Source organism: Eptesicus fuscus, chromosome 6 (assembly GCF_027574615.1).
Source record: "Eptesicus fuscus isolate TK198812 chromosome 6, DD_ASM_mEF_20220401, whole genome shotgun sequence".
Classification (NCBI taxonomy): Eukaryota; Metazoa; Chordata; class Mammalia; order Chiroptera; family Vespertilionidae; genus Eptesicus; species Eptesicus fuscus.
This window is the reverse complement of record NC_072478.1, coordinates 58,534,735-58,556,144: the sequence shown is the minus strand read 5'-3', so window position 1 is coordinate 58,556,144 and position 21,410 is coordinate 58,534,735. Positions and strand designations below refer to the sequence as shown.

At 43.9% G+C, this 21,410-nt stretch overlaps 1 protein-coding gene across 1 annotated transcript in view; it reads right to left on the bottom strand.

The window, feature by feature from the left end:
- The window catches only part of TBC1D9 (TBC1 domain family member 9), an 81,908-nt gene that overhangs the window by 47,439 nt on the left and 13,059 nt on the right, over positions 1-21,410 (bottom strand). The window contains exon 2 of the mRNA XM_008143713.3: positions 1,591-1,701. Within this exon, the coding sequence (XP_008141935.2) occupies positions 1,591-1,701 (111 nt within the window). The remainder of the gene's footprint in view (positions 1-1,590; positions 1,702-21,410) is intronic.

Here is a 21,410-nt window from a genome sequence, read left to right as displayed (position 1 = left end):
AAGAGGGCAGAATGGAAGAAAAAACTAACCTGAAAGTGGGGAAACCTAAAAAAACACTACTTCAGTCATAAATCAAGTCTATAGTATGTACCCTTGCTTGGCATGATGTGATGAAAATATCACTGTTTCTCTGTGATTGTCCTCACGAAAATCCGTCCCCCCAGCATAAGCATAGAAAAACATCAAATTCCATTGAAGTAACATTCTACAATATACAGTATCCTTCAAAACTGGCAGGATTATAAAAAAACAAGGAAATTCTAAAAAACTTCCACAGCCACGGGGAGCCTAAAGAGATATGACAACTAAATATAAAATAGTATACTTGATGGGCTCCTGAACAAAAAAGGATATTAGGTAAAAACTAAGGAAATCTAAATGAACTATGGACTTTATTTGTCATAGTGTATCGATATCAGTTCATTAATTGGAACAGATGTTCCATAGTCAGATGTTAATAACAGGGGAAACTATGTCTGTGGAAGGTATATGGGGGTTCTCCAATCTATCTGTTGGGCTTTTCTAAAATCTAAAACTGTTCTAAAAAAATAAAATCCATTCATAATTTTTAAAAATGAAGTGAAGAAAAAAAAAGAAGAAAAGGAGTGTTCAGTGCCCTTCTTTTCCTAGGGCTATGTGAAAGCCACATGCAAACAAATAACTAAAACAAGCTTGGCCACTTTGGATTGGATGTTCTTGTGAGATATCCAATAATAGCATAATTGTTTATCGACATTTTAGGCACAGCACATTATTGCAAATTATCATCAGGAGAAATAAAGAATCTCTACTCAGTAGGAAGTCCTGTGCTAGGATACATAAGCACTAGAGTCCTGGTGCACAACATTTGTGCACTGGGGGGGTAGGGAGGGGGTCCCTCAGCCTAGCCTGCGCCCTCTCACAGTCCGGGAGCCCTCTCTCCTTACCACTTGGTTCGCTGCTCCTTAGCACTGCTGTGGAGGCAGGAGAGGCTACTGCCATTGCTGTGCTCGCCAGCCATGAGCCCGGTTTCTGGCTGAGCGGCACTCCCCCTGTGGGAGCGCACTGACCACCAGGGGGCAGCTCCTGCGTTGAGTGTCTGCCCCCTGGTGGTCAGTGCGCATCATTGCGACCAGTTGTTCCACCGTTCGGGTCGATTTGCATATTAGGCTTTTATTATCCTTTAACTCAACAGACACCTCCACATATTCTTTCATTTCCCAGCTTCTCCTGAAGTTAGACTGAGGCCATGTGACTGGTTCTAGCCAATGGAGTGACAAAGCAGTGACACTTCTGGACCAAGGAAGTTAAATGCAGGTGTGTCTCCACCTCCTACCTGCCCCTTGTAGGCTGACCTTGGAGGCTTTGTGCCCCAGAGGTTGTCACTACAGGTGGTGGAAGCCACAGGATCCAAACAAGACTTCACCAGAGTCAGAAGGAAACCTTTCTGGTGTTAAGCCATTGAGATTCGGGGGCTCATCTGCTGAAATGGCTACGGTTACCTACCCTAAAACACCAAGTGATTGCATTCCACAAATTAAAGTTCCTACCCTCCTGACAGAACATTGTTAATCGTAATATTTCTCCGTATTTCCAAATACTGCTACTTACCACAGGCGATGGTCCAATAGACCAAAGAGTCTGGGGTCTGGTACAGGATTCGGTAGGGAGCCACCCGGGCACTGGAGTCCAACACGACATCAAGGGTACCCACCAGGAGGCCTAAGGGCAGGAAAGAGGGAGAAATGTGTAAGGGTGTCTTTGGTGCGTTCCAATTCCAGGGGCACTGTGGGAATGTTAATTTGACTGTTAGCGCAGGTTGCATGATTACTAAGGATGCCTTTGGGATGGAACTGATGGTGCTTGAGGCTGGCAGGGCAAGGCTGAAGGCCCCGCCTCCCTTGGTTGGCCACCGTGGGAAATAAACAGCACAGTGGAGAGCACCGAGCTCAGGACCTGCCCCCTGGAAGGCTTTTCATAAAGTTCTGCTGAATCTGAACCACACGTTTTTCTGAAATTGTCACCACCAGTGTCCTCTTGAGGATTGGTTCTGACCATAGAATTGACGCTCTGACAATAATACCACTGCAAGTCACTTCCTTCTGCCTGGCGGTCTGGGGCCATGGAAAGAGCCTTGGATGAGTCAGTGTTCAGAAGAGCTCAGTTCCGGCTCTGACTCCATTACAACCAGTTCTGTGGTGTGGACGGGCCATTTAGCTTCTCGCTGCTTTGACGGCCTCAGTTGTAAAGTGACCGCAATAGCACTTGCCTTCCTGAGCCAGGGTGATTAATCAAGAAGCCTAACGAAGGTTAACATGGGGAAGTCCTACAGTTGTCCTTGGTCTTTGTCCAAGGACAGGAATCCATTGAGGCTTACTCCAAACCACAGTGACCAGTAGCTGACCTGAACATACCAGGGAAAACAAACTTTGCCTGAAGTGGAAGCTAATTCGTTGGTTTGCTCTGGACTGTATGAAGTACATTAAAAATACAATCCTTAGAGCGTGCAGAAGTTTCCAAGATTTCCACATAATGCCACACATATGTGCATGTCTGTTTCTCTACAGTGACTCATATTTGCTGCAAAGACCTCTAATTGCTTTTCAATTATCTGCAGGTGGAAAAGTATATTAATAGGAAAAGCAGATGAGTGCCAGCTAAACTGAACTCTCTACTATGTCAATTAGAAATAGCCCTAGCCGGTTTGGCTCAGTGAGTAGAGCGTTGGCTTGCGGACTGGAGGGTCCTGGGTTCGATTCCGGCCAAGGGCCCATGCCGGGGTTGTGGGCTTGATCCCCAGAGTGGGGCGTGCAGGAGGCACCCAATCAGTGATTCTCTCTCATCATTGATGTTTCTATCTCTCCCTCTCCCTTTCTCTCTGAAATCAATAAAAATATATTAAGAAAAAGAAATAAAAGTGCATCACCTATGATAACTGTTTGTAATCCTTCCCTCTTCCTCAATCAAAAGAAGAAATAAAATGTCCCCAATACTGGAAGTGTCACGTATATCAGTTCTAAGAAGCACAAACTTCAGTCTGGCATCAGAGAGTTGCAGTCGAGGATCAGCTTACATGATTCAATGAGCCTCTGACAGAGTGTCCTGGGAGATAAAGATGAACTGAGGGCAAGTGTAGATCTCCGGGCAGAGCGCTGACAGAGGCAGACCTGATTCTGGAATTCTCCACTCCTGACTCTGCCACTTCCGGCTTTCAACCCCAGCTTCCCCAAGCCTCGGTTTCTCCAGCCTTAATGTCTCACCAGACCTCTGTACTGCCAAGGAAGGAAGACCTCTGAAAAAGTCCCAACAACCCACACATCTTTGATCACAATAAATGTCCCCAATTAAAATCCATCTCCAGAGGCTTCCGGCCAAGATGGTGGTGTAGATAAACAGGTACTCACATCCTCCCACAACCACAACAAACTGCAGATCAACCATCATTGAGAACCGCAAAAAACGTAGCTGAACACAAGTCCTATAACTAAGGATATAATGAACTAAGGATATAACAAAGAAGCCACATCAAGACTGGTAGGAGGAGCAGAGACGCAGAACAGACTGGTCCCACACCCACATGTGGTAGATAAAAATCTGGAGGGATATATCAGCTGCGGAGGATCCCCCCTGGGAAGCAAGGGGTTGTAGCCCCACATCAGGCCCACCAGCCCAGAGTTCCATGCCAGGAAGAGAAGTCCCCATAACTTCTAGCTGTAAAAACCAGCAAGGACTGTGGCTGAGTGAGATGGAGAGCTGCTAGAGTCCCAGGAATTCCTCTTAAAGGGCCAGTGCATGGACTTACTCAGACCCACTCACTCTGAGCTCCAGCAGTGGGGCAACAGGGACATATGAGGAAGAACTGAGTTGTCTGGCATTAAGGTGAGGCCTGAAGGGGCAGCTTTTTCCCAGACACAAGTGTTGGCAGAGGCCACTGTTCCTTTGCTGAGCCCTCCCCTCACACAGCTGGCAGGTGGCCGCCATTTCTGAGTCTCCATTAACCTGGCTAACTGCCATGGTGATTGCCTGAGACCCTGCCACACCCAACTTGCCAGCCCACCCAAGCTGTTTCCAGTCGCTTTTCCTCACAAACAGCCTGTCTTGGCTCACCCTTCAGACTTTTCTAAAATCTCTCAAACAAGTAGCATCTAGCCTAGGAGTATCCACCCCTTACCTTTCACTAAGAGACCCCAGGCCTGGCACTATCGGCAGCTGGCCTTGGTTCACAGCTTGGCCTCTCCTGGGCACCTCTAAGCCCAGCACAAGTAGCAGCCATCTACAGATCACTTTATAGCTCATGCTAGGTAGCCCCAGGCAGAACACAGGTAACTGACCTTAGCCTGTACCTCCCAGGAGGCCCCAGAGCCAGAGCACCCAGGGGACAGCTTCAGGCCATATCAAAGCACCACCCAACCTCCTCCACAAGTGACCCACTCAAGGGGTGGACTCAGCAGGCACCAGAGCTCTACTGAAGCAAGTCCTGCTCTGTGCGGTCAATCCCTGCACAGCAGATCCCCCATGGTGGTAGCCATGGCCAGTCCTCACATTGGCCCGGGGGGGTAAATACCTCCCATTGACTGCCAACAGCCATCAAGGCTCAACTACAACAGGAGGGTAGACACTGCCCATGGGGTAGGGGGAGCAGCTCGTGTGACCAGGAAGGCTGCACCACTGGGCTCTACAGGACACCTACTACGTAAGGCCACTCTACCAAGCCTGGGAGATGTAGCAACTCTACCTAATGCATGGAAACAAACACAGGGAGGCAGCCAAAATGAGGAGACAAAGAAACATGTCCCGAATGAAAGAATAGAACAAAACTCCAGAAAAAGAACTAAACAAAATGGAGACAAGCAATCTACCTGAGGCAGAGTTCAAAACACTGATTACAAGGATGCTCAATGAACTCAGGGGAAGAGTAGGTGAACTTAGTGAGAACTTCAACAAAGAGATAGGAAACAAAAATAGAAATAGAAAACATGAAAAAGAACCAGTCTGAAATAAAGAATATAATAACTGAAGTGAAGAATACATTACAGGGGCCTGGCCAGCGTAGCTCAGTGGGTGAGTGTCAACCTATGAACCAGGAGGTCACAGTTCAATTCCGGATCAGGGCACATGCCCAGGTTGTGGGCTTGATCCCTAGTAGGGGGCGTGCAGGAGGTAGCTGATCAATGATTCTCTCTCATCATTGATGTTTCTCTTTCTCTCTCTCTCTTCCTCTCCCCCTCCCCCCTCTCTCCCCGCTTCCTCTCTGAAATCAATAAAAATACTTTTTTAAAATTTAACATTTAAAAAAAAGCAGTTAGACAGCTAATTGCATTAGATGCACATACAAGTAGGACATTTTTGTAAAAATTATTTGAAAACTGGATTTAAAAAACAACAACCTAACTTCTACAAATTGGTAGTTATTACAAAAGTAATACTGCGAACTGAAGTAGCAGCTGGCCAGTCAAATCAATAAACACACTCTTCCCCATTAACCCAGATGTTCCCTTTCACTTTGACACTGACCAGTCTTTCCCCTCCATTTGGAATGTTGTGCATGCCCATCAGCTCTCACTTCCCACGGCCTCGGATGACAAACACCTAATTATCTAATGCCACCTCTTTCTAACCTGATCTCCCTCCAAGTCCTGCTTCTGTAGCAGCCATTGCATTTCTTTAAAATCACTTGTACGTTTTGCCTTCTTCCATTTCTTCTCCTTTCTCCAGACTATGAGCTCCTTGATGGCAGAGTTGAATTAATTCTTTCAGAATTCCAAGCCCCACACTTCGCTTGGAACACAGTTAAGTTCTGAACATATGTTTGATGAATGGAGAAGTTAGCTATTTTTTTCAATTATAGTTGAAAGTCAATATTTATTTTATTAGTTTAGATGGTTAGACATAAAATTTACAAAGTCCCCCCGATAAGTCCAGTACCCACCTGGCACTGTATGTCGTTATTACAATATTATTGACACTATTCCCTATGCTGTACTTAACATCCCTGGGAATATTCTGTAACTACCAATTTGTAGAAGTTAGGTTTTTTGGTTGTTTTTTTTTTAAATATATTTCAGAGAGGAGGGGAGAGGGAGAGAGAGAGAGACAGAAACATCAATGATGAGAGCGAATCATTGACCGGCTGCCTCCTGCCCCCTACTGGGGATCAAGCCCACAACCCGAGCATGTGCCCCTGACCGGAATCGAACCTGGGACCCTACAGTCCGCAGGCCAATGCTCTATCCACTGAGCCAAACCAGCTAGGGAAAAGCTAGGTATTTTTTTGAAAACCAAAATAGTAAGTTATCGCCATGCTAGCTAACCTTTATGCATACAAGCAGTCAAGACTTTGGGAAAGAGAAAATACTCCCCCAAGTCCTCTGTATGTACACAACACCAGACTATGGGTAATCTGGTTGAGAGAATCCAAAAAAAGCAGCAATCAGGATTTTCTTAGAAGTATATTACTCATACCTCTCAAACGGCTGTCAAAATACTGAACCGTTCGTCATTTCCCACACAAAGTGTTGTTTCAGCAGCTGTTCTAGTCAGCTGTTTCGGGTGTTAAACAGTCTTGGATCATCAGAGATAGACTAATTCAATTTATGGCCCCCAAAAGAACTCTTCTCTGCATCTACCTATTACATTAGTTCGAGGGCATTTTGCAACATAGAAGTGCTGTTTTCAAGATTCAGAAAACACTCTGCAAAAGTGGCACAGTCCGGCTGTAGTCCTGTCTCCACTCCTGGGCAGCACTTCCCCGGGGAGGCAGGGATATGTCAGGAGAGTGAGTGCTGGACACATAGGAATGTGCCCAGGACAAAGACCAATTCATCTACTGATGATCCTGGAACAATTTAACTTAAAGTGGACAGAATCCTAAAGACCTCTTGACCTCCCTCTGTTCCCTCAGCCTTGTAACCAGTGGGAGATGAGTCCAGATCTAAAAAGACCAAGCCAGGGTGGTCCGGGGAGTGGGCTTGGCCTGGAAACAATAATAGTACCCACTCAGAGACGGCCAGGTGTATGTGAAGCACGATTGTTTTAATGAAATAAACAAAACCAGAGTAAAGAAGAGGAAATTACAAAATACATTTACCACCACTGTGACTTTAACACTTGGCCTTATGCCCTTCAGATCTGTTTTTGGGGTTGTTTTTCTTTTTAAGAGGAAAAAACAACACATAGCAAAGGTCCCCTTGTGCCTCCTCAATCCCATTTCCCTCTCTCTATTCACCATTCTCAAGTTGTTTTGTATCCTTCCCATCTGGGTCCGTATCCTTCTATTGGCTTGTGTGTATGTTCATAAGTATAGGTTATATAGATATGCATTTTAAAATTTACATTAATGATAAAGAGTAGATATGGTTCTGCAACCTATTTTTATTACCCAATAACAAGTTTGCAAAATTTACCCAGGCTGTACTTGTAAATCTGATTTATTCATTTTAAATGTTGTGTAATATTTCACTGTACCATAACATCCATTTTTCTAATAAAGGACTTCTGGGTTTATCTCCAATTATTTTCTTTGTGCCTGATCCTTAAGCGAGTGAACACATTTCTTTAGAGTGGAATGGGTGGGTCAGAGGGTAGGTGCATTTTTAAACCTTATTAGATATGACATAACTGCTCTTCAAAGTGACTGCCAGTTTACATTGTTGCCAGGCGAGTGAGGGAACAGCTGTTTCTTGGAGTCTCCAACACTTAGTAGTACCCAATTTCTTTATTTTTGCCAATCTTAAAGGTGGGAAATGTTATCTATTTGTTGTTTAGATTTGCATTTCTCTGATTATCCATGCATTTGAGTATCTATTTCCTGTTTACTAACCGATCCAGTGTCCTATGCAGTGAGTTGTCTTTCCTATTGTCTTGAGGAAATGTCCTTTCTTTTTTCTCTCTGGCAAATGTCTATTTCCCTCAATATCCAGGTCAAGACCACCTATGAGCTCCTTGAGGGCAGACAGGGCTTTTTTTTATCTTGAAATTCCCGAAGCCTACTCTCAGGTCCAGCACATTATGCTGAATATTTACAACATGAGCCACAGAGCTTTCAACTTGATCGACTTTGGGAGAAACCAAGAATCATTACACAGAGCTTACTTATTCATCTTTATACCACATTACCCAATATATTAAGTTCTAGGTAATTGGCCTTAAATAATTAAAATCGTCTACGAACTTACAATGAATAGCGACCAAGGTAAGAGAAGAAGGCTGGAAAGCCCCATCTTAGAGACTCTGACCGAACTCACATCTCAAACTTCGCACCGTGGGAAGTCAACTTCTCTCATTTCTGAAGTAACTTGTCACTTTTTAATGAATACTGAGATTTACATTAAGTTGGATCAAACGCAGAGATATTTAGGGAAAGCCCAGGTCTTTCTATTCTACTTTTTGGAAGCAGCTCAGCAATTAGCAGTTGTCAATAAGCAAGAAAATCCAAAAGACGTAATGAACCAATTTAAATTCTTTCATCCCACACACAGGTCGGTAAACACCAGTTTGCACACTGTACAGGCCAGGGCCCAGGTGAGAGACGAGGGAAACTGTCCTGTGTGCACAGCCGTGAAGGGGCACGCGGGCACTGCCGGGTTAGGGTCAGCTCCGTCCCTATGGATGCACCGGAGTTCTGGTGATGAATAATGGTGAACAATGGGAAGGTACGCACGGGATGCTGTAGGTGCTGGCTGCTCTCTGTGAAGGAGTGAGGAGTGAGGACCCGGGAGGTTTGTTGCGAGAGGTGCTGGGACTGGAGATGGGGGCAGAGTGTTTTCCTCAGTTTCTCAATCAGAGTGTATCAGGCATTTTCCAGTATGGGCACTGGTTACACTGAGACCAATCCCACAGGGGGATTCCGCCTTCAGTGCAGAATAGACTGGGAGTTTCTTTATTTTCCTAAGGATTGCCTAGTCTCCATCCCCTCTAACATATTTCTGTAAAAATCTCAACCCTTATTCAAACCACTGTTGTTGGTTTGAACAGATCATCCATAACACTTCCTCTCCACTCGAATGCTTTCATGACACCACTCCAGGGAGAAGTAGATCATGGCTGCCTTGAAATAGGACAAGTGTCTCTCTCTCTCTCTCTCTCTCTCTCTCTCTCTCTCACACACACTCACACACACACACACACACACACACAGGGACTTATCTCTCTGTGGAAAGTTGAATGAATGAGAAGTCTAATCGCAAAGAAAATACATTGCTGGCTAGAATCAGTTTATGTTTGTTTGTTTTTTAGTTTCCAATCTGTGGCAGACATACTTTTGTAAAATAAGGTGCATATGACACACACACAAACACATTTATAGGCCCTAGCCAGGTGGCTCAGCTGGTTGGAGCGTTGTCCCACATATCAAAAGGTTGTGGGTTGGATCCCCAGTCAGGGTACATACACGAGGCAACCGATTGGTGTTTCTCTCTCTCTCCCTTTATCCCTCTCTAAAAATCAATAAAACATATGCTCGGGTGAGGATTTAAAAATATATATTTATTTCCTAGGGACAGTGTTTATTAGGGTCGCGTGTATAGTTTTAAAGAGAACACGCAATTCCATAATATAACTTTTTATTTGGGAAGTGAAAAAAATTATTTTCCCAGTACAAATTAAAATAAAACTCAACAAAATCAGTTCTCACTTGAAAGCAAGAAGACATGAACAGGGGAGGCATGAGGTTTTCATTGTCTATCCCAAGGGGCACTGGTTTTAATTGTGGAGAATGTGGACGAGGGCAGTGGGTTACCAAGAGGGGGGCAGGTTCAAGGGCGCTGGAGGGGGTGGGAGGCAGAATGACAGCTCAGTGAGGCGGAGCTCTCCTTCTGTAGCATTTCAAACCACTTGATCACAGGGTCTTTGACATTCATGCTTCTTCTATGAAATCCAGAAAGTCAGGGCTCAAAAGGAGAGAAAGCAGCCACGGCATTCCTATTTTCTATCCCAAAAGATAAAGCACAGGCTGGGTTATCACTAAGCAAACAGAAGACTGAAATCTGAAGAGCATGTTGTCTGCCAGGCCTTTGTCATCAGCTGATTAGTGAGTATGTGCTGCTCAAATCTCCCAGGCACCCGAGAAGGCCAGGCCAGGGAGCTGCTCCATTTCACCCCTCGGCCAGCCTCTTAAAGTCACAGGCACCTCCTCCTGCAAAAAGGGAGGGCAGCTGGAATTGATTCTTGCTTCCTTTCGGGCGGTGTCTGAGAAGGAGTCATTAAAATATTTTCTTCCCACCTTACTTTAGAGCCCCGTTGGGATCAGCTCCATCATTTTGCAAGGCCCTGTGCAAAATGAAAATGCAGTCCTCCTGCTCAAAAATTCGTAAGCATTTCAAGAGAGCCACAGAACATTAAACTAAGCCCGAGGCCTGCTAGGTGCAGGTCCCTGTGTAACAGGACAGGCCGCATAGCCAGCAGGCTGACCTTGACCCCAGTGGTGCCACGGGGACTTCATCCCCACAGACAAGCTAGTTGTTCTCAGACCTTTGTCAGGGGATTCAAGTCTGCTCTGAAACAGACCAATGAGGACAACGGAATGCATTTATTAAGAAAACACTCCAAGCACATGTGTGATCCAACTCCTCCAACAAGTCCTCCTCAGGAAGAGGAATGCGTTTTTGTTACACTCGCTGCTGCTGCTATTTATGCGACAGGAAGGTGTATGGCTCAGAGCTTGTCTGTACAGCCGGAAACTGACAGCCAGGGCGGGCCAAGGTCAGCCTGGACAGCAAGGATGGAGGAGCCCTTCCGGCGCTGGTGGGGCAGTGAAGCCCACCACAGTGCCGCAGGGGAACCTGGGCGCCCTCGGGACCCTTCTGTCGGATGGAATTTGTAGGAGCCGCTCACTGCCCACAGCTGACTGCCAGCCCTTCTAATCCACAGACCCTTCTCCACAATGAAATAATATTGTGAAATAGAATAATTAAGAACTCAAATTACATTTATGAAAGACCTGGAAAGTTTAAGTAAATTATAGGACATCTCTATAATGATACTTAGACGTTTAAAATCATGCCCCCAAATAATTGTTTAATGACAGAGCAAAATGCATCTAGTAGGTTATGTGGGGAAAAAAGCAAAAAAAACTATAATTTTTGTTTTATGTGATCCCAATCTGTCAAAATATAAGTATATTTATATTATAACCTATGTATTATTTTTAAAGATTAAAAAAATTAACATAACCATGACTGGTGTATCCCAAAATCCAAAATATTCATTTTACTTTCTTCTGTGTTTTCAAAATTTTTTCAAATGAACATTCAATACCTTTATGATGTAAACAAATGTTTTTTCCTTGTTTTCTCAATTACTTCCACTCCTCTATTTTGGGCTTTCTTTACTCAGAGAGAGATCATGCCATCCAGTAAATAGACGGCTACTGTGTTTACAATAAAGCTGCTACTTCATTTCAGATGACCACAGGTTAGTAATCTTCTGCTAGGACACAACATGCCTGCTGGGAGGCAGTATCTAAAGAACTGTTATCCTCAAAAACACATCTCAATGGAGAGGGACCGGCCTTTGCCTTTTAGACATTTTTTTTTTAAGTTCATTTTTTCCCCTGTGGTATATGAAGTGCATCAATGCTACAAATTGATACATATTCATATACTCAGTCCTATACTCTCTAACCCAGATATAGGAACAGGGTGCTAAACAACTAGCATATCTTGAGTCAGGAAGTTTATAGCCCCCAAATAAACACGACAAATCTGAAATGAATGAAGTTAGTTTCACTACATCCATCACCGAGGTTTGCTACTTTCATCGTGAATAGCCATTACTTTCACCCCAGGTGTTGCTGTTGGATATACTAGTATATGCAAGGCTCTATGTGCTTACATCTACGTAAGAAATGTCTGCAAGGACATACATTTAGTTGTTCTTCATGGTTAGCTCTGGGGAAGGACCTCTATATGGGAATACCCCTAGTGAAGAGATCAGAGACTCTTTTGACTATTAGAACTGTATTTTATAAAACGTTGTGCTCTTATAATTATTTATAACAGGCATGTATTATAAAGTAACAATAAAAAAAACTAATAAAGGAATAACAAAATATCACAATGAAGATTCTGATGTAAGATTTTATAGAAGATGAAACTACAGAACAAACTAGTTCTCATTATTCTGTAATGGGCACTGGCTACCCTAAGAACTGGTCACCCTTAGCATGCTGTGTTTGGGGGTGGTGAGGAGGCATGCCATACTGTGCAAAACAAGGCTGCCTTTCACCAGGGGCTACAGTCAGAGCAAACACACAGGGCTCACGTGTGGCCAGTGTGAAGGATGAGGCAGGGTCGCACCCTCCCAAGGGAATCGGAGCTGAGAAATGCTAAGAGAAAGGCCAAGAAGCTAGAGAAGCAGGCGCTGAAAGGATTCCTCGAAAAAGGATGTAGCCAGCCAGCCAGATTATACAGAAGCAGCAACACCAAGGCAAAGAATAAAGCAGAGGGGGAGAAAGCCAGTCATGAGCAAGAAGAGAAGTGGGCAGAAACCTGGAGGGTGGACAAGCGACCACATGATCCTCGGGACCTGAGAGGGGAGGAAAAGAGAGGAGCCACTTCCCGGGGCTGTCTTGCTTTGCAGGCCTAGTTCTGATTCCTATGGATCTTGGACACAGTACCAGGTACTTGAGGTAACTTGAGTCTCCGTTCCTTGCAACCAAAAGCACCCAGTTAGCATCCTAACTAACCCCTTTCACTGCATCTAAGAGGGACTCTGAGTCAACACCCTCTTCTGTAGGACATGGAGAAGTGTTATATAACAAAGTATCAAGGCATTAACAACAATTTAATAATATGCTTTCCATTGCATCTGAATATTCCAGAATAGGTATAGTGACTACAGAACTGTAATTAAAACAATCATGCTATTTACAGGGGAGAGACACAGCGGCAGCCAGGCTGGCTTACTAGGAGTCTTGTCTGACCTTATACCACTTTGAGAGCTTGAAAGTCCCCTTGCATTCTCTCTTCAGAAGAATTATAGTTCTAGCTCAGCCCTAAGTCACCCGGATCAGATGAAGGGGTATTTCACAGAGACATTTCAGTTTGCCATAGATCACCAAAGGTCCAGATGAAGCCTTTGAAGAGAAAACTGAGCTGGGAGGACCTGAAAATAAAGAGAACTCATGGCAGGAGCCAATGGGGGACACCAAACAAGAAGCCAAAGATGGTTTGACTGCAAAATGAGGTGCACAGTGGCAGGCAAGGCCCTTATGCCCTTATTTTGTCAAGTCGTCTATGATACCATTTTGGTTCTCAATATATGTAAATAACCTGCAAATGTAGATGAGTCCCTTATGGAATACATTATATCCATTGAGATTTCCTAAGAAATAGTTCAGCTCGGCTGGTGTTGCTCAGTGGTTAAGCACTGACCTATGAACCAGGAGATCACGGTTTGATTCTAGGTCAGGGCTCATGCCCGAGTTGCGGGCTCGATCCTCAGTAGGAGGCGTGCAGGAGGCAGCCAATCAATGATACTCTCTCATCACTGATGTTTCTAGCTCTCCCTTCCTCTCTGAAATCAATAAAATATATTTGTTTAATGGGCGAGGAGCCATTTTTTTGCAAAGAGACTTCAAAATCAATTCCAAGAAACTGTTCTTTTTTTCATGCTAAGAACGACGCTGTGCACAACAGACACAGAGCAGGGTGACTACCAACTCTGACAGCAGCGACGTCACTGATTCAGACCCTCAGTTAGAGACTCGTGAACAAAGATGAATTATGGGGCAAATTATTCTTATGCTATTGTTTTATTAACAAATGGAAGCCATTAAAATAATGAAGGTCTTATTATAATTCTTGCACCTTGAATTACATCTTCTATACCTCACTCCTTAATCTCTAAGGAGAATAACATGTACACGTACATGTATATACACACATAGGCATAGATCCATATAACAACACACCATGCTCATTTACACTGAGGGTACAGAAAGTAGTGGGGGCTCTAAAAAAAACCCACAAACCTCATATTATGGTTTCTTTCTTTGAATTTAATGAACACAAGGCTGAAACAACAACAAACAGATTACACCAAAATAAATATCTTTAAACTTTTTAAAAAGATAATCACATGCAAGAATTCCCTTTCTGCCAATGTTTCTCAACCAATATTCCCTTTGAATAAACAGAAAACAGACAGTTGCCCCAACTTTCCTTTCTGTAAATTGTATTAAGGATGGGGGGAAGGGTGAAGAAAAAAGCCCAAGTTGTTTTTAATTTTCCAGTTACAAATGAACAGTATTTAAGATGCCTCTTCAAACCTCACAGGCCATCCTGTTCCACAGCTATGACATAAAGGACCCGAGAGAGACAATGGTTTTTCCTTCATGGCTAATTCACCCTCCTTATCGGCTTACACAGGACTCCCCTTTTCCTGTTGTGACAATGTCTCCTTAACGGCTATCAAATCAATTTCCCGACAGCATGTCAGCTGTCACCACAGCTGGCAAGGAAGATACTGGGCACAGAGGCGGAGGCAGCCACTCCCTTCCCAACAGGCTTGCGCAGCGCCAGGCACCTCACCTGGCACCTGCTGGCTCCAGAGCCAGGGAACTGGGAAATCTAGAAGGTGGATCAGGAAAACAGATCCTTCCCGCCGCTCAGCAGGGCGTGAAGGGTAGGCGATTGAGAGGTGCGGGCTGCAGACACTCAGGGTTTCCACTGGGTGCCACACGGTGCAGTCCAGGAGAGAGACAAGAAAGCGGGGCTCCAGAGGTTCCCAGGGGCCCGCCCCTTCTTCTCTGCATCTATTAGGCCACCACTTCCCAGGAGAGGCCCCCACGTGTGGCTGCATACAGACCCCTCAGCCCTGGGGGCAGCTGAGCGGGGCCTTACCCCGTGGACCCTGCAAATGCTACCACTTTCAAAGTGTGCTGACGTGAACATGGGTGGAAAGCTCTGCATTAGACTAAACTAAGCACGAAATGCTTTTCAAATAGTAGCACATTGCCAAGTTTCTATGCATTTCACTTCAATGCAGACTCACATCGTTCAGTTGACAGTATGTTGTTTTCCCAGATGACATATACATGTTTTACTTTATGTACATGAAATATAGATATTTTTTCTTTTTCTTATAAGAAAACAATACAACTGAATATGTGCATCGGGAGGTGACTCGTGTGACATGTGCCCGACCTTTGCTTGTCTGAGCTAGTTCTCAGAAATTTTTCATTAGGATCGCAAAACCCCTCTTTGTAAAAGTTTGAGGGTCTCTGATGCTTAGTCCTCACTCCCCTGAAAGGACCCCAAGGAAAAGTGGGTCGAGGCCGCCCCATATAAACTATGCCCAGATAGTCCAAGGAATAAACAACCATAAAGGCCAAACACTTTCACAATGAGCGAGCCCAATGATTAGGGGATTAACAACATGCATATTTCAAATCATTTCCCCCAAAAAAATCATCAGGGAAACCCCTAGAAAAACTAACCTTTAACTTAAATTCGGGCGAGTACCCAGCAAGGCAGGGCAACCATTTAGATGTTGGCGTTGGTCTAGGAACGTCTGGTGGAAAATAGGAACGCTCCTAACGTGGCAGGGCCCTCTCAGGGCTGTGCAAAGTCGTCGGAGGCGGTTGGTTCAAGTCCCCACTTCCTCACTGCGAAGCTGTGTCACTTGAGACACCCAACTCAGGTACAGAGCTCCCATTTCCACCTGTTCCACTGAAGCCTTGTTCACACTGGGGTTAGAGAAATGAAAAGCAATGCACCATATATGCCAGCCATACATATACTATTCCAGCTGACACTTAAAACAACAACCAATCTCACCGATAACGGTGAACAGCAGTGACCATAGGCCAGCAGCTTTCCTAACCAGTTTGTATGCACTTTCTCCTTAATCCTCACACCATCCTCTGACATATATACAACTGTTCGCCCTGTTGCATGGATGAGGACACCGGGGCTCAGAGAAGAGAAGTAACTGGCCCAGCGGGCACATGGCTACGTAAGTGTCAGCACTGGACCTAGGGCAGCAGGACACCGACGCTGTGGTACTTTGATTACACCGGCTTCTAGAACAATGCCTTTTTAAAAAATATATGTATTTTTTATTGATTTTAGAGAGAGAGAAACATCAATCATGAGAGAGAATCACTGATCAGCTGCCTCCTGCATGCCCCATACTGGGGATCGAGCCCACAACCCAGGCTTCTGCGCTGACTGGGAATCGAACCCTGACCTCCTGGCTCATAGATTGACGCTCAACCACTGAGCCAGGCCAGCCAGGCTAGAATAACGTCTTTAAGGGTGTTGAGGATGCTCAGAGGGAAATAGTACAGATACAAAGAGTAATAACCAAGACTTTCTTTAGCTTCTAGAAAATACAACCTTATTTCCGTCCTTATCTACTTTAGATCCCACAGCATACAGCCTCCTTCCATTTCCTTTCTTGTATTTCACCAACAATCTATAAAGATGGCAATATGCTCTTTAACCCTTACTTGTGTTAACTGCTAAGAAATTTTCATAAATAAAGATGCTTCCCCCTTAAAATGAATTACTTGCAACAGGCACTGCCTTGGAAGTCCGGTTAGCCTGCTTCTGACCCTGATGCAGCCGCCCAGCCTGTGAGCCTGCAGTGGTGGTCCCAAAGAACTCCTCTCTCTTTCTTCACCTTCTAAGTCTTTCTTCATCCTCTCTCTTTCTTCACCTTCCTAAGTCCCAGAGTGGGGGGGACACGAAATACTGGCACATGGCTACAGGCTCCGTTCTGTGTCAGAGTACCTGAGGAACCTCCAACTTGCTTGGTGGTCTTGTTAATAACGGATCATTTTGACCCCATGTCTGGAGTCATTCTCCAGTGGCTGACTGTCAGTCTCAGTATGTTGCCCAACATCCCAATTCCCTTAGCACACCATCTCCCTTCTTGCTAACACCCGCTCACCTCTGCCTAGGCCCTACCTGACTGCCTTCTGCCGATACTTCCTCAGACACCATGCCTAGCCTCCGTGGGTCCAAGTTCCTAGCTCCACTCTCCCAGGTCTGGCCTGTCCATCATCAACCCAGCACTGACACACTCTACAATCCTGGATTCCCACAGGCCTGACGCCTGCTTTGCAATCAATGGAAGTAATAACTGATGTCCAATCCACTGCAGCAGGGGACCTGTGGTGGATGAGAGATTTACTCAGGCCTGCCTTCAACAGTCAGCATAGTTCCAACTGCCAGAAGGCAAGGAGAGGAACAGAATATCATCTGGGCATATGAACCAGTTATTGTTCTATCAGAGTGACCACCATAGATGCCATGACTAAAAAAGGTGTTTGGTCATTTGAGAAGTTCCATGGACCACTGATCATTTTTCAATTCATTCATTCATTCCCCATCAACAGAAAAAAAAAAAAGGCTCAGAAACATGGAAGGGACAGCGGCAGTGTACACTGAGCCCAAGTGTGGTTGTTGGAATCCTTTTCGTTAACCTTTCCATCTGGTTCTACAGAGAGGTGAGTCACTATTACAATAAAGCCAAGACCCTAAGTATCTTTATTCAGTCTGAACTTATGCCAGAGGTCTAAATATGCCCCAAACAGATCATTCATCCATCCATCCATCCAGCAAACATTCGCACAGTGATTTCCCATATATCTGGTGTCCAGCAGTGAAATGTTATGTTGATCTTAAGAAAACTTTGGTTTAGTGGGGAATCACTAGTCTGGGAAATAACATCGGAGAGATAACAGTATGATTCAGGCCTAATGACAATTCTTAAAGTATGATATCATTCTAAACCTTTCATTCTTCAACTATTATTAAAACAAACCATTATTTTCCGCTCCCTGCTGCTATTCATTTACATTTTAGTTTGAAAAGACTCTCAGCAACACTTGTCTGAAATGTCACTCGCCCCTTCCTGGGTGTGCCTCCCATCCTCCTCTCTTCTTTCCTTCTCCGAACATTGGATTCTGCCTGTAACTCTCCTCCCTGGTCACTGAATTATGGCTAATTACTCTTGGGGGTTCTCTCTCAGCATCTCTCATTCCCTCTCTTGCCCCTTGCCCCCTTTCCTCCCTCTTCTTAATTTCTTTCAACTTCCTTTCGGAGGTGGGTGAGCTTTCATTTTTTCTTAGACTATCAAATTACACTGTATGATGGAAATCACAGTACCTACTCATTAGAGTCCTTTCAAATGAAAAAGGCCGTACTGTGTCTGAGTGATTATGGCATCTTGAGTAACAAACTCTAATAACTCCTAGTAATTACCCCTCATATGCTATACACTCGCAGCTTCTCTTCTCAAGACCCTGAGTGACTAAGTAAGAAGGATGTCCATAGACCACAACTTCATCATTAAGGCCTTCCTTGAAGGGTTTACTGTGAGAGGCATCACTAACAGACCTGGCTTCAAACGAACTGATTTACACCATTACTTCCCAGTCTAGGACAGCTTCCTTCCAATCTGGACAAGCTCTTAGAAGTACCGAAGTGAGAAAATATTAATATAGGCTCCATAAGCAATCCAACAAGAAGATATAACTCTGGTAAACATATACACACCCAATACAGGAGCACCCAAATACATAAAAAAAAACTTCTGGAGGATATCAAGGGAGAGATTGACAGCAATACAGATAAAGACACCACAAAAAAAGAGAACTACAGGCCAATATCCTTGATGAACATAGATGCTAAAATCCTCAACAAAATTCTAGCAAATCGTATTCAGCAATACATTAGAAAGATCATACACCATGACCAAGTGGGATTTATTCCAGGGATGCAAGGATGGTACAATATCCACAAATCAATAAATGTGATACATCACATAAACAAACTGAGAGACAAAAATCACATAATCATATCAACTGATGCAGAAAAAGCATCTGAAAAAAATCCAACACCTTTTCTTGATAAAAACTCTCAGCAAAGTGGGAGTAGAGGGATCATATCTCAACATAATAAAAGCCCTATGTGACAAACCTACAGCCAACATCATATTCAATGGGCAAAAACTAAACTCATTTCCCCTAAGAACAGGAACAAGACAAGGATGCCCACTCTCACCACTCCTGCTCGACATAGTACTAGAAGTAGCCATAGCGATCAGACAAGAAGAAGAAATAAAAGGCATCCAAATTGGAAAAGAAGTAAAACTGTCCTTATTTGCAGATGACATGATACTATATATAGAAAACCTCAAAGACTCTACAGGTAGCACTGCTTTCTGAATAAATTTAAGATAATAAAAGTGATAAAAATCACAAGTGGTAAGATACTGTGTAATGAATGGCCTGGTTAATGCAAAGTCACTGCAGTTTCCAAGGTCAGCTGGTCACTTCTGCTCTACCTTTCTCTTTCCACCTTCTCAAAATATGCCAAGAAAAGGAAACAAGATGCCGACTAAGAACAGAGCGGGTCTGTTACTGGTTCGATAGGCAACTGGAAATGTCCTCGTCCAGCTTCAGCTCCCTGAAGCTACGTTAGACAAGAAAGATGTAGGATGAGCCACAGCGAGTTCAATGCCACGTGGCTGTGATTCAGCCCAGGACAGCAACCTATTCAGCCTTGTTTTTGCAAGGCTTTTTCAAAATTCCCTTCGAATCTGAGTGGAAAGGCTTTGTAACTATGATTCACAATCAAGAAACCACATATGAAAAGGGTATATTCTTCTACACAAAACCCCCATATTTCTACAGGACAAAAACACGATAGACAAACTAGGGCCCTAGCTGGTTTGGCTCAGTGGATAGAGCATCAGCCTGTGGACTGAAGGATCCCAAGTTTGATTCTGGTCAAGGGCATGTACCTTGGTTGCAGGCTTGATCCCCGGTCCTGGTCGGGGTGCATATGGGAGGCAACCAGTCAATGTATCTCTCTCACATCAATATTTCTCTCTCTGTGTGTCTCTCCTCTTCCCTCCCACTCTCTCTAAAAATCAATGGAAAAATATTCTCGGTTGAGGATTAACAACAACAAAAAAGACAAACTAGGAAAAAAAGATGCAGTTCAAATCCCAGGCAAGGGCTCATGTCCCTAATATATAAATAGTTCCTAAATGTTGGAAAGAAAAAGAGCAGCCACCCAATAAAAAGTGGGCAAAGAACAATATCAGACAGTTTACAGAAGAAACAGAAATGACTGGTAACCATATGAAAAACGTCCAACATCACTTATAAAAGAAATGTACATTAAAAATCAACTAAGATGCCCTTTTCTCGTATCAGAATGACAAGAACCCCAAGTTTGATAACACATTCCCTTTAACAGCACTGGGGATACTGGCTCTCTGCACACACCGCTGTGAGACTGTAACTTGCTAAAACCCCACAGGATGGTGATTTGGCAACAATATCTACCAAAATTCCAAATGCATGTACCCAATGGCCTTGCAATTCTACTTCTTGGTGTTTATCCTTTAGCCATGTTTCACTTGACTAAATGACATGCACAAGGTTATTTATTGCAGCATCAATTTTTAAAATATATTTTATTGACTTTTTTACAGAGAGGAAGGGAGAGAGATAGAGAGTTAGAAACATCTGATGAGAGAGAAACATCGATCAGCTGCCTCCTGCACACCCCCTACTGGGGATGTGCCCGCAACCAAGGTACATGCCCTTGACCGGAATCGAACCTGGGACCCTTCAGTCCGCAGGCGGACACTCTATCCACTGAGCCAAACCGGTTAGGGCTGCAGCATCAATTTTATAGTAAATGTACGAACATAACCTAAGTATCTATTAATAGGGAAGTGGTTAAATATATGGCATTGCCACATAACTGGATAATAGCAGCTATAAAAAAAAAAAAAAGAATGACGACATCTATGTCCTGATATAAGAAGACATACTGCTTACGGAAAAGTGCAGAAAAACCTTTCTGTACAAGGGGCTGGGGGAAGGCTGGGATAAAGCCATACCTGGTATTCGCTTGTACATGCAAAAAGGATCTGGGGAAGATACACAAAGCGTGAATACCGTGGTCACTGCGAGTGGGTAACAGGGCTGAGAAGTTTTCCACTGTCTACCTTTTAGTATCATTGGATCTTTGAACCATATAAATAAACGTATTGTTACTAAAAACATTTACATTTTCCAAAGGGTCTTCGTGACTGTCTCAAAGGCATTGTTTGCTGAGAACATTAATCATTAACTTCAAGAATTTAGGGAGGCTTCAGGGGGAGCTAAGAATCATCTTTCCTGGTCTCTTCTCTCTTTCAGTTTCCCAAATGTGAACTACAAACCTTAAAGATAGAAACCATCTCACAACCCCAACTCATTCTACCTTTTTTCCCCTTCAAATGGTGTTATTTAAATACATACAAACATAAATCCAAGTAAAAACTTCTTATGCACAGAGCTCATTTATAATTAGAAAACCAAAATATATTTTCAAATTAAATGCAGCAAAACTATAAAACTAACAAAAGTCTGAAAAGACCTCATTAATTACAGTGAACAATGAGGTTGTTTTGTTGACAGTAAA